The sequence below is a fragment of the Mus pahari genome, chromosome 2 (assembly GCF_900095145.1).
Source record: "Mus pahari chromosome 2, PAHARI_EIJ_v1.1, whole genome shotgun sequence".
In the NCBI taxonomy this organism is placed as follows: Eukaryota; Metazoa; Chordata; class Mammalia; order Rodentia; family Muridae; genus Mus; species Mus pahari.
This window is the reverse complement of record NC_034591.1, coordinates 127,226,377-127,239,883: the sequence shown is the minus strand read 5'-3', so window position 1 is coordinate 127,239,883 and position 13,507 is coordinate 127,226,377. Positions and strand designations below refer to the sequence as shown.

The window sequence follows — 13,507 nt, the reverse complement described above, 5'->3', positions numbered from 1 at the left end:
TTGGTTCAGAGCATCACTGAATGCTGGGTAAAAGGATGTAGCCAACAAACCACCTTCCATGAGCACAGAAAAACAGAGAGCAACTGGGAGCCGAAAGACATCCCCATTGAGCTAAAATTAGTACTCCTTGTTTTGGGATCTCAGGACACCAAATCTAGTTTGTCCAGTCCTCTGACTGTCTCTCAGCAGATTCTGAGCTGTGAAGATTTCCTGTGCTCTTTTATTAAAAATGAGAAGTGGGCTCTGATGTTCTAAGAAAAGTCAAAACAGAATCCTTTCTGATTATTCAGATTCTCCTCTTAAGGTGGGTACTCCATCCTGGTGCCTGGGCCTCCTGGTGGCTCAACTCTTAAGGAGAAAAGAAACTCAGGGGCTTTTGGGAGCCTGGGGGTAGTATCCAAGAAGAGCTGTAAGGTGGATCAGACAGTGGGAAGAATGAAGGTTTATTGTTGGGTCTTCCTTTGAATGTGATGATCAGCACTATATCAGTCCTGCTCTGCTGGGATCCACCTCCTCCTCTTCCTGCCTGAGTAATCAAGGGCCATGGTGGTGAAGCCTTCATTTATCCTAAGAGACTCAAGAAGAGGATCCCTGCTAGCATCCTTGCTAGCAGGGCGGATGGGCCAGCACCACTTCTATCCACTTGCTCTTGCTTCTGGGAAGGGCGAGCTTCAGAGGGCTGCTTAGAGAGAAGCTCAGTGCTTGTCACAAGACAATCACAGCAGACAACACAGTAACAGTTTTATAGGCTTCAGACATAAATGCAAAAAATCCAAAGGCAGAAGCTGAACCTCAGCGGCAATGGATGCAGTCAACGCATGATGCACACACAGCCTCAGCAAAATCCACACATCTCCACACACCCCTCCACCGACTTTAGATTCGGGTGAAGGCACTTTCTGTATATTCTATAAGAGAAAATATAGTTAGCATATTTGTGTATGGTCACTAATACATATATGTAGAGAGCGGAAAGAAGAGGATGACAGGTAGAAGCTCTTTCTCTTCCTCTAGTTCTTATTTGAATAAAGATTGAATGTTGGAGAGTCTGGTTTAAAAATTTTAACTGAAAAAAAAAATATGTGCCTATTTAAATAACAAAATAGAGCATAAAATGCAAAATAAGGCATAACTTAGCCATAATTTCCTTCTACATTCAAAAGTTCAAAAGAGTTTCCAACCCCTCTCCATCTTTCCTGATCCTTCAGACTCTCTTCCGATTCTCACCATGACCCATGCCTTTATTACATTACCTAGATTCTTCAGATCACATGTAATTACAAAGCTTGAGAATGTATGGACTAGCTATAGGGTTCCTAAAATCTTGACAACATGGACTTTTGTGTGGACAACTCTTTCTAAGAATGCAGCCACTAATGACAAATCATTGCTTTTCTTAGAGAACAATCTAATCCTTGAGTGGACAGTGCCACAATATAACAACGTGATAATACCACAGAATAAAAAAAACTGTCTAGCCTCTAACATGGTATTATTTCATTACTTATACTATTTTGTGGACTCTCTATGGTCACACCTATACATAATTCCCAAATCCCGGAATCTATTACTATAGCCATAGATTACCACTACTATCTCTGGTCATACTGTAGGCCTTCCATTCTAGCAAGTCTTAGGGTAGCAATCATCAATCAAGGTGACAGTGATCTCTTACATTATCCTTAAACTAAAAAAATACATTTCATTGGGATGACATTTTACATTCCAAATAAGAACTTTCTTTGGCCTCTGTGTTAAACTGATAAAATCAACCAGTAAGAAATTTCACAGAACTATCCCTAGCAGAATCAAAATGGATTTCAATTCTATAACACAGTAAATAGTTATTATGGAATTTACTGCTTGTTTTTCTTCCCCAAGACAATGGAATTCTTTTACTTGGGGTGCTTAAACTATTAAATCAGAACAAAATGGAATGTCTGTGATTCTGTAAGGCTGCCAAGTTAGCAGGAAAAAAATGCATTTTACTGTGACGTCTTTGTTTTGTTGGGCAACTTGCCTCTTTGCATAATTTAAATGCTATGGTTGCATATACACAGAGTGATTTTCTTAATTGATTATTCCTGTTTTCCTAGCCATATGCCTGTCATTAAAACATGTGCATTTTCATGTAGAAACTGACTGTTCCTGGTTGGCAGTTTCATACTTTTAATTGTGCCAGTGAACCATGTAAAATAATCACAAGCCATGAAGAGTATACAAAGAGAATACTGTTTGTAAAACTGAGGGATTAGAAATCATACGGTCTGAGAGTAGCTGAATCTCTTCCATGCTCTGATTTTACCAGCACAATTTCATTAGCAGAAACTAGAAGCAATGAGTAGATTTCCCCAAATCTCTTACCAGGTTCAGGTTTGTAAAATATCACATATGTGATTTTACTTGAAAAGACTCTGCAGTCACAAGTAGATATGGCCCAAAACAAAGAAGGAAATAACACAGACAACACAGGAATAACATTTCCAAAGCATCATTATAACAAAGTGCTTCTAATGCTACTGTAGCTATACCTTCTGTTTTAGATCACAGAGAAGTACATAATATATAAGAAGACATACTTTCAATGTAACGGCAACAATTGCTGCTTTTTAGATCACCAAGGATTAGTACGTAGGATATAATTAATGCCTTTAACTTGCTAGACATGACATCGTTTGAACAGCAAAAGAATTATCTCCATGAGTTTTGATGACAGGCATTGTTCCCTCCAAAAAAATTATATTAGTTACCAATCTACCAGCACACATTTACAATTTCTTTTATTTCTATTGCATTTCAGTACCCTAACTCATATTTTACTATTCCCTTGGCCCAGGGATAGAGAAAGGAAATAAAATGAAATTCAAGTTGGTTTCACAGACAATAAACATGCATTATGAATCTGAAAAATACTGTTGGAAGCAGCCAGTGTTCAATGACTATATATTTTAGAAGAATTTCCTCTACGATATTTTATGAGGAAAGCTATAGTCTTGAGTCGTTCAGTGCTCTTCATTGTCTTAGTCTGAGAATTCTGCTTCATTTTGTGAAGTTTCTACTTTAGAAAGACAAACTTACAGATGTAGAGTCATACAATTTAGGTTACTGATGTCATCTCAGCAGGAAAATCCACTAAATGCCACTAATCTTTTAGAAACAATACACAGGAGATGGAGGTTTTAATAAATTACTAAACTGGTTTCTGGCAGTATCAGTTTTATATGTTTTATGTATTGAACTCAATCCCATTTTCTCCACCTAAGACTCTGCCCATCTAAAAGCTTTGTCCAAGGGCCAGAACTCTGGATCATCACCTAAAGGCACTTGCTGCCTGACCTAGGGCTAGTCCTTGCAACTCACATGGTAGAAGGAGAGAACTAGCCTCTGCACATTATTCTCTGGTGTCTACATGCATGTTATGGCATGGATACATGTACATGTGTATACACACACCAAAGGAAGAATCAAAATAATTAACATGTTTATTCAAATTAAATTGCAACAAGATGACTCCTGATGTTCTAATGAGTGCTCAATTTCTAATAACGCTCTCTCCTGTAGGAGTGACTAAGGATTCCGTCTGTATTCTAGCATCAGCCATACCACCCTGTCAGAGCTGTTCACACCAGTTGAGGAATTTCCACATTGATATTTTAGGCCTTTGTAATTTGCTTATATATAAAACTGTAGCCAGATGAACAAGTATAAAAACCAAATGTGTACACATTGTATGTAGGATCAATACTGCATGGTTACCTATTTGGCATACAAATGAAAAGTATAACTAAATATACATTAGCCATATTTAAAACAAAATATGAGGGTCAAGTAATTTATAGATTCATTAATTTATCAATATTATGTAGGGATATGTATACTAACTTTATCTTGCACCAACCTCAATCTATGACAGCTTGATCACTCTCTATCACTCTATCTATCTATCTATCTATCTATCTATCTATCTATCTATCTATCTATCTATCTATCTATCATTCCATCCTCCCTGCTTCTCTCAGTCCTAGATCTCAGTATGATTATCTACTGGAATTAAGGTATAGTAAATTATCAGGAACCTGAAACGGTATAACTCATGTTCTTATCCATCAGCCCATCTTCAGTGACAGTCTAGAAGAGCTACTAAGAAGACAGAGCATCAATGCTGTGACCCTTTAATATAGTTCCTCATGTGTGATAACCCCTAACCAAAAATTATTTTCACTGCCACTTCAAAACTGCAATGTTTGTACTGCCATGTTGTAATGTAAATAACTGTTTTCTCATGGTCTTGGCAATATTGTGAAAGGTTGTTAAATACCCAAAGAGGATCTGGTTGAGAACTCCTGATCTATAGTGGTGCTATTTATGAGCATAGTACATTTATATCTACCTAAAACATAGGTACCAAAGCCAAATTCTATCCTAAATAAACATGCTTATAAGCACAGAAGGGGTGAATGAGTAAGAGGGAATGTTTTCTTTAGATTAAATCATCTTGTCTTAGATAATGCCTAATTATGCTAATTTTATAATAAACATATTCACTTGGAAAGGTCACATGTCAGTGGTTATCAGTAGGTTCAAGGAAAAACAGCCTACTGAAAATTCTAGACTCCTGCACATTAACCTATCAATCCAAGTTTTTTTTTTCTATTTTTGCACCTTCTATATATGTATAAATCCCTTTGGAGGACACAATCAATTTGGTTTTAATACATGCAAAACTAGACATTTCTGGAATGCACCATGAGATGAACATTTTCACTTACCTTTTCTGCTGATTGTGCTGTGCCAAAAAATATTGGGATGAAGGCAAGCCATACGATACAAGTCGTGTACATAGTGAATCCAATGGGCTTGGCTTCATTAAAATTCTCTGGTACACCCCGAGTCTTGATGGCATACACAGTACATGTGACCATGAGAAGAATGCTATATCCCAAAGAACAAATGATCTGAAGGTCTGTGATGTCACATTTGAGAACTCCCCTGGCTTGCTCTGGGTTCATTGTCTTATGCTCATCGTAGTCTATGATGATGTTGGGTGGGTCAACCCCAAACCAAATAAAGACACCTAGAAGTTGCACCGATATTAAACTGGAGGTAATTGCCAGTTGTGATGTTGGGCTTATGAGTCTGGGAGCTGTCACCGATTTCTTGCCCTGCTCGAATATGCGATAAATCCGATTGGTTTTTGTTAAAAGGGCTGCATAACTAATACACATGCCCAAGCCCAAGAAGACACGTCGGAAAGAACACACTGCCACATCTGGTTTGGCAATCATTAGGAAGGTGATGATGTAGCAGAGAAAGATGCCTGTTAATAAAACATAGCTGAGTTCCCGCCCAGATGCCCTGACGATGGGTGTGTCATTGTAGCGGATGAAAGTCGCCATGACAAAGATGGTGGCAATGATCCCCAACATTGCCAGGAAGACAGGAATGACAGCCCAGGGCGAGTGCCACTCCAGTTTGATGATTGGGATGTTCTGACAGCCAGTTCGGTTCTCATTGGGCCTCTGGTCATAGGGACAATGCTGACATGTCATCTCATCAAATTGATACTGGTATCCATCACAGGGCTCACAAGTCCAGCAGCAAGGGGTTCCCTTCTGTGTCTTCTTCCTCTGCCCAGGCTTGCATGGCAATGTGCACACAGAGGGTGGGATCTCCCGAACTCCTTTGCCCCACTGCATGTCCTCTATCTGTATGTAGCACAAGAAAGGAGACAAAGCAGTCAGATCATTGTAAAAGAAGAGAATCAGAAAGAACAACAAAGACAAACAATACCGACATTGCTGCAGCTGCTAACACTAATCCAGGAAATTCCCTAGACCAGCTCAAGAGAGATATATGGAAATATATCCTTATATCCAACTACATCCCCTGACAAGGTGAGCACATAAGTCTCAAATTGAGTGGGTGATGGTGGGGCACAGAAACATACAGTAAATATGAAAAACAATTCATCTCTCAAATTAGGTGTTTTCACACACACACACACATACACACACACACACACATACACACACAGGCTTAATATTTTACACAATAGTGTTCCCACCCCATTCTAGATTTTTACAGACCCAGTAAACTTCCCTAATATAATGGTCATGGTCCTCGACAGCTGTAAGGATAGCTAGATCCACCTGGTTCCTTATCTGTGAACAGCAATAGTGATCATTATTCTAGGCAGCAACTGAACTAGACTGCTTTGCAAGCTGCAAGAAGTATTGGATAAGGAAATTTAAGGAATTGTGTGGTCTGAAAACATTTAAAGGTTTGCCAACCACCCCTCTAATGACAAAATTGAAACTGAATCTCCATGGCACAGCAGATAGGAGATAGTGTATTGGCTCTGTCGGAATATTGGCTTTTTGGGAAAGTCATTACAATCCGCAGTGTTCTGGGAAACAGCATTCCACACTAGGAAGAACTTTGTTGTAGAGTTGAATGTTCTTGTCCCTTGCGGCCACCACTCCATCTGCCTTCCTTTCTTGCTAAGAGTTCATCAGATTCCTTTTCTACCCGTGGGATTGTAAATTACACACAGAAGCTGAGGGCTGAGCACATGATTCAGACCTGACCAGAAAACACACTGTAGTTGTTCTCTAGCTTGAGCAAGATAGGGGTCTCTTTGAGGGAATTTTATGAGGCTTGCTGAGATCCACACCCAGATTATCCATTGAGTTTGGAATAAGGCCTGAGAATGTACATCCCTAACACAATCCCAGGTGATGCTGCTCAGACCTATTCAGGGACCACTAGTGTCACATTTGAAACTCTGAGCCATGAGATCAAAGTGTCCCTGATACAGAATTTAGTTTCACTTCATTTCCTGGTATTATAGGAAATAAAAGTTATTGTCCTAGTTGGACAGTGCTTCTGGCTGCAGGAATAAATGCATTAGACAAAGAGTCAGACAGAGAAACAGAATGGAGGGGGCTATCTGAGGTCTTAGATGTAGTAGTGTCTGAAGGAGGCATTGCCTTAGACTATGTCATTTTGTGTGATAATATATTCACCCCTGCCTGATACATCATCCATGGTACATCAGTAGGATTTGTACTTCTGTTGCCTGTAACTAAGAGCCTGAGAAAAAGTCACGCTAACTATATAGTTTCAGTAGAAGCAACCTTAGAAAGATAAACTTTCAGTTGATTATTTTACAAAATAAATCTCATCAAAGAGCTATGGCTGATTTTCTCTAATTGAATTTTTAATATTGACCTAATTGGAATTTTAATATAATTGAACCAAAAAAAAAAAAAACGGATTAGAAAGATACTGGAAACTTCAAAACATTTTTTAAAATCAATATATTTTTTAGAGATAAGGGAAGAAGGAAATGAACCTTTATCAGTCATTGGAATTTTGGCGCCGTTAATGTGGAACACAGTGTGGAGCAGGAAGCTTGCTCCCATCAATTTTTATATATGAGCAACATTTAATGTGTGAAGCAAAAGACCTTATTCAACAAACAGCCCTGCATGAATTAAGGGGTAAAACATCATAACTTCGTAACAGTTGGATTTAAACTTGAACCCGAGCCCCAAGAATGTCCTGAGAACTTTAGTGTGAACTCATTTGCCTGAGCATAAACCTCAAGTCAGCACGAATAAATCTAACTAAATATGAGCCATAATAATAAGTTCATTCGCAACCATTTCTTTTGAGGCAGTAAGTCATTGGCAGTCATCCCGAAACCATAAAATTAAGGAAATAAAACTTGTAATAAGACAGAAAATGATAGGCGATAACTTTTCAAGTGTCAGATTCTAAGAAGTAGGCACATTTAAAAACTTTGCAATTATTAACACAAAGACTGTTCGATGTCAAATTAAAGGAACTGAGTCATGGTCATTACAAGACTAATGAATAAAGCCAATAAGTGAATTCCATGAGCTGAATTTGTGGCTGTCAGACTCTAACATTAGGCATTACAATGACTCCAAATATTGCCACCACACTGTGTTTTCCTCTTGGAATAAAATAAATGCCTGGGAATGCAGGAAATTTTTCTATTCTTCTCAGTGTATCTAAATATACACAAAGGCTCTAACCACAAGCCTTACAGTGAGTGATTGCTTAATTTGTTTTCAATTTTCATTTAAAGTTGATTTTAACTCTGTTTAATTATGTATATTAAAGCATCAGAGTCACCTCTTGCTCCAAATGAACAGAAATCTAAATTTACTCCCTGGGCTACTAAATAACATGATTGAAAATATTATTCCTGTCCTATGAAGGTGACAAGTGCCCTAGTTTTCCAGGAAATGAGATGCACATGATTTGGCTATGCCTACTGCCATCTATTCAGATATAACACTTTACTTTCTATGAAAAAAATCATAGCTACAAATGCTCACAGGGAACTACTTAAAAATGCTAGTCATTTATAGGTGTAAAAAAAAAAAAATCAAGGATGACACCAATGCTGTTTGCAAAATGGCCATAGAACTGTGAGTTTCAGTTTCCTCTGAACTCTGCAACAAGACAGCATTTCAGTTAGATGGGAAGCCAGATTTTAAATATAAAGTGTTTGGGTTAAAGACAGGGGCATATGACATCTTACTTAGAAGATATGGGCTTAAATTACCAGAGAGGGGTATGTTGTTCTCTAGGAAAACTGAAAGGACTCTGGACATCTGGAGCTGGTAACTATGGCACTGGCAGGCCTTGCAATTCTCCCTTGTTCTCTCTGCCTTGATAAAGTCCATTAGATTACATTCCTAAAGCTAGCCCCCAAGGTCTATCCCCTTATTTATCCATCCCCTCTTCCTGAGGCTGACTACCAAAGTCCAGCTGTCAAAGTATTGAAGTCCAGCAATCAAAATCCCCCTTTGGCTCACCTAATCAACATACCCAATTAAAATGAAACATCTCATCCTAATAGGGGGGTTCCTCTTTGTCCTTTATAAATTGCCATTTGCCTATGAGCCACATTTGTTTTCCATCTAGAGGCAGTTCTTTGTCCAAGACAAACATCGTTTTCTGCTCTCCCTTGTTCTCTTCCCATTCTCCCTATATTTCCTGCCTTTGTCTCTTATTCTCTACCTTTGTACCTCTAGGACAAATAAATCCTCTTTGTGTTGTGAACTTGCTCTTGGATATCCTGAGCTAATACCATTCCTTTCATATTATTGAACTTGGTCTTGAGGTGTCTTGAGCCAACTCTAAGGTTCCCTACAAAATGATGCTTACTGATGATGAAAAAAATGTTGAGGTTCCCTAAAAAATATTGACTCAGATTTGGTCTACTGGGCCCTACCCCATAACCCAATTGTCACAGTTGCAGACATCCTGATGCCCTATCTACTCATTCAACAGCAATTGATTGGGAGGCAGCCACAACCATCACTGTTGCCCTAAACAGGTTATCAGCCTTGAAGTATCCTGTGTCCCTGCTCTGTCCTGTGAGATTGGGGAGACTGTACACGCTATAACCTTCATTGGTTATGGTGGATTCCCTAGGGCAGCCAATAGGCACATTCTGTTCAATTTCCTTTGGTTGGAAGTTTTCAGTTCACTTTTAATAGCCACACTACCAGAATCCAGTTCCCCTTCCCAGACCTCAGAAAATCATGTCTAACAGGTCCTTGATTTCTCTTCAGACTATTGTCTCCCTCTTAGTGAGGGATCTTGAGAGATACCTCCTCCCTCCCAGAGGTTTCCTTACGGCTATTGAAGATCAGAGGATGCTCTAGGCTCTTGATCCCAACACAAGGACACTGTTAGCAAAGGTAATCATTCCCTCCATCCCAACTGAAAACTTCAACATCCAACCCAAAGTATTGATATATCCTAACACCCCAAACCAGCCCTTATACTCTCTATGAACCAAACAAAATACCAATCCTTACAATTCAGTGGGCATAAGGACTGAAACAAGGAGATATAGCACTCCTTCCCTCTCTGAGACATTCAAAGTTATGATTATTTGATAGCTGATCTCAGGATCTGGCTCTCAGGGAAGAGCTGCTGAGATCCTCATTGTAGGCAGACAAAAAGGACCTTTATATCTGGTACCAGTAATAAATATATGTCATGGTGCACTGTCCTTGCATGCTTGGATAGACTGCTAAGGAAAGGATTCAAAATATGGATCTGGGATTAAGGACATGGCTACAGTTATCAAACTTTGTGCTCACATGATGCTTTGAAATATTATGGTAACTTTGGTTTTTGTGGGTTTTTTGTTTGTTTTGTTTTGTTTTGTTTTGTTTTCGAGACAGGGTTTCTCTGTGTAGACCTGGCTGTCCTGGAACTCACTTTGTAGACCAGGCTGGCCTTGAACTCAAGAAATCCACCTGCCTCTGCCTCCCGAGTGCTGGGATTAAAGGTGTGCACCACCATGCCTGGCTTATGATAACTTTGTTACCATGAAAGGATGATCCCAAAGAAAGAAGTTCATTCACTTAGGAGCCAAGATACAATGCACAAGAGTGTTAATCACGGACATGCAATTTACAGAATTCATCCATTTTTAACATTCCCAAAGTTATTGAAATTTGCATTAAAATATTAAAGAACATTGCTTTTCTACATTTTTTTCATCCGTTTCTTCTTCACATTTGATTCAGCGACAGTAAGTACTATGAGCTACTCCGTTGTCATGTGGTACAGATTCTGCTTGCTTTTTCTGAGCAGTCTACACTCAGCCATGAGGACTGCTCTTTTCCTCAGTGCCCCCAACATCCATATTGCTGTCTGCCGGTTTATGGCATTAATAATTCTTGTGATAAATATCTTATCCAAAGGACAGCCAAGCTCACCCTCTTGAACTCCAAACCTGAAAACTTTCAAAGGCAGCAGAATGACGAGTCTTATCTGAACCGTACAAATGTAAAAAACTATGTCATAGATGGCATAATTATGTGACCAAAATCAGTCTGTTCTTTTGTGAAACTTTGAACCTGAAATGACAAATTTTCCTCAATAGCAAGTAACTTTTCAAGGACAGTTTACTAAACACAGACCAAAATTCTAAGGAGTAACTGTTTTCTAACTTTGGGTTTAGTACATGCTGACCCTCCAACAAGTCAACATGGACAGTAAATCAACCATAAGTTGACAAAGACACCAATGGATGCACACATAGTTGGAAACTCCAGAAGAAAAGATAAGTGGAAACTAACATGATGAGAAACACTTGTTGAACTTCTGGTCATTTTTAGTAAAGTAGATGTCAAAATACAGATTTAGACAGGCGGGCATGCTGACTACTTCTGAATTACTCTCAACGAATAGAACAGTATCATGGTGTTCACTGGCTCCACATCCTTCAACTGAGATACTTGGTGGAAAACTATGTTTTAAACCTTGAAAAGAGTTACCCCACAAGGTCTGTATAGACCTTAGAGTGGCTAGAATCTTAAAAGCTAACTTGGACACTGCCATTCAGCTAAGAACTAAATTAAATAGACAAAGGTGTTTTTATTTGTTCTTTGATGTGTCCATTTTCATCTATAAGGTATTTGTTCCCTCATATGCACATACTTTCTATCCAAAGGATGATTTGTCATGCTAGGATACTTTTCCTGTTGAAATTCCATTTCTATATTCTATCAATCAACCTGGCTGCTGCTCTAAGTGTAAAATTGCCAGCAATGTTATTCTGACTTATTAGAACTTTCATAGAATGAGCTAATTAACAGAAAGTTTTCTAATTGAAATGCCATTTGTTCATTAAAATGCATTTAGTCTGCTTTATGGGGGAGGGAAAAACATGTTTAAAAATGAATGTACAGGAAAGCAGAGCTGTCTACAAAAGGAGAGAGCCAGTGTGACTTCTAATGAGGACCGAGAATGTGGGAGCTCTAAGAGGTACAGAAGGCCTCTGTGTTAGTTCCTTTTCTCTTGCAATGATAGTGTGCCATGACCAAGGCAACTTATAGAAGGAATAGTTTTTCAGGCTTACACCCTCAGAGTCCATGATGACAGGGTGAGTGGTAGGAAGGAGCTGGCATGGGGGCTAGAGCAAGATGACAAGACACATCCTCAACTCCAACCACAAAGCAGAAAAAGAAAACAGGAAATGGCAGGAGGATTTGAATCTCCAATCCTCCCTCAGTGACATCCTTTCTCAAATTGGTCCGTACTTACTAGACCTCCATAAACTGTGCGAGAAACTAGGGACTAAGTGTTCTCGAATGCTAGAGATTACGTGTGACATTTCTCATTCAAGTCTCCACAGATTCTGAAGTATCTCAATATGTTTTAAAACTCAGGCCCTATTTTTAAACAGTTGGCAGTTTAACAAGACTAGGAGAGAATTTCAAGGCTTCTACATTATAATAAAAACACTCATTAATGCAGATTCAACTTCTTCACAACCTGTAATTATGGCAATCATCCTTTTTTAATGTACTCAAAGAAGCAAGTCTGGTACATGCTATCATCAGTATTTTTCTCTTCACATGTACAGGAAACGATTCATAGCTTCACCCCAATGTAAAGCCCTTGAAATCGTAACACCAAGTCGACTCTAAATTTAAGTCAGTGTTGTAACCCTGCTTGTAGATAGCATTTACTGGAAGCTTCCTGGGGGTTCAAAACCTTCTGAAGGTTACAACCAACCTTCCTCGCCTCTAGGGCTTTGAACTCAGGGTTGGAAAGATTTCAGTAATTAGGCAGCAAACTGATCACAGAGCTAAGCTCAACAGCGAGCTTACTGTGGTTACTATGATGAAATCTATGCTACTTAATATGCTTAGCACTAGATCTTGGACCAGTGAGATACCTCAGCAGAAAATGTGCTTGCTTCCGAGTCTGAGGATCTGAGTTTGATCTCCTGGACCAACGTGGTAGAAGGAAAGAACCACCTGCTGAAAGCCATGTATGCCCCATGGCATGCATGCATACATGCTCATACACATGCATACACACACACAATGATAACAGCAAAAATGATACAAATAGTGAATTAGAAAATAGTGACACTAAATCATCTACTCTTTTTTGTCCTTGTTAAATAGTACCTCTTATTCATCTGAAATTTTTACCTGGCCATTTAAAAATGATTGGTTACATATTAGAATTATAAATCTCCACAGTTGGCAATATGTCAGCATGTAAGCTCCATGTTTCCTTTGTGGAATTGTTCTGAGGATTTTCCCTGAAAATATTCCTCTGGCCTTTCCTAGCCCCTTCTTGCCATGCCTTTCATGGTAGCTGTGATTGCTAATTTTGGTTGTCACCTTGACTATATCTAGAATCAGCTAAAACCCAAGCAACTAGGCATGCCTGGCAGGGAGTTTCTTATTTGGATCATTTGAGGTCAGAAGACCTATCCTAAATCTGAACCACACCGTTTTGTTTTAGCTTACCCTTGTTCTTGCTGGTTGGATCAACTCTAATAACTAGAAGACCCCTGCTGAAGCATTCCTTTTCTGGTATTAGAACCCACATCTTTGTGATCCCAAGGTAGACTGAAGAACAGAGTTGCCTGATATATATATATATATATATATATATATATATATATATATATATATATATATATATA

At 38.8% G+C, this 13,507-nt stretch overlaps 1 protein-coding gene across 2 annotated transcripts in view; it reads right to left on the bottom strand.

Annotated features, from left to right (window-relative positions):
* Grm7 (glutamate metabotropic receptor 7) overlaps positions 1–13,507 on the bottom strand; it is an 858,724-nt gene that overhangs the window by 161,607 nt on the left and 683,610 nt on the right. For both annotated transcript variants that reach the window (XM_021189985.1, XM_021189986.2), the window contains exon 8: positions 4,770–5,705. In XM_021189985.1, the coding sequence (XP_021045644.1) occupies positions 4,770–5,705 (936 nt within the window). The remainder of the gene's footprint in view (positions 1–4,769; positions 5,706–13,507) is intronic.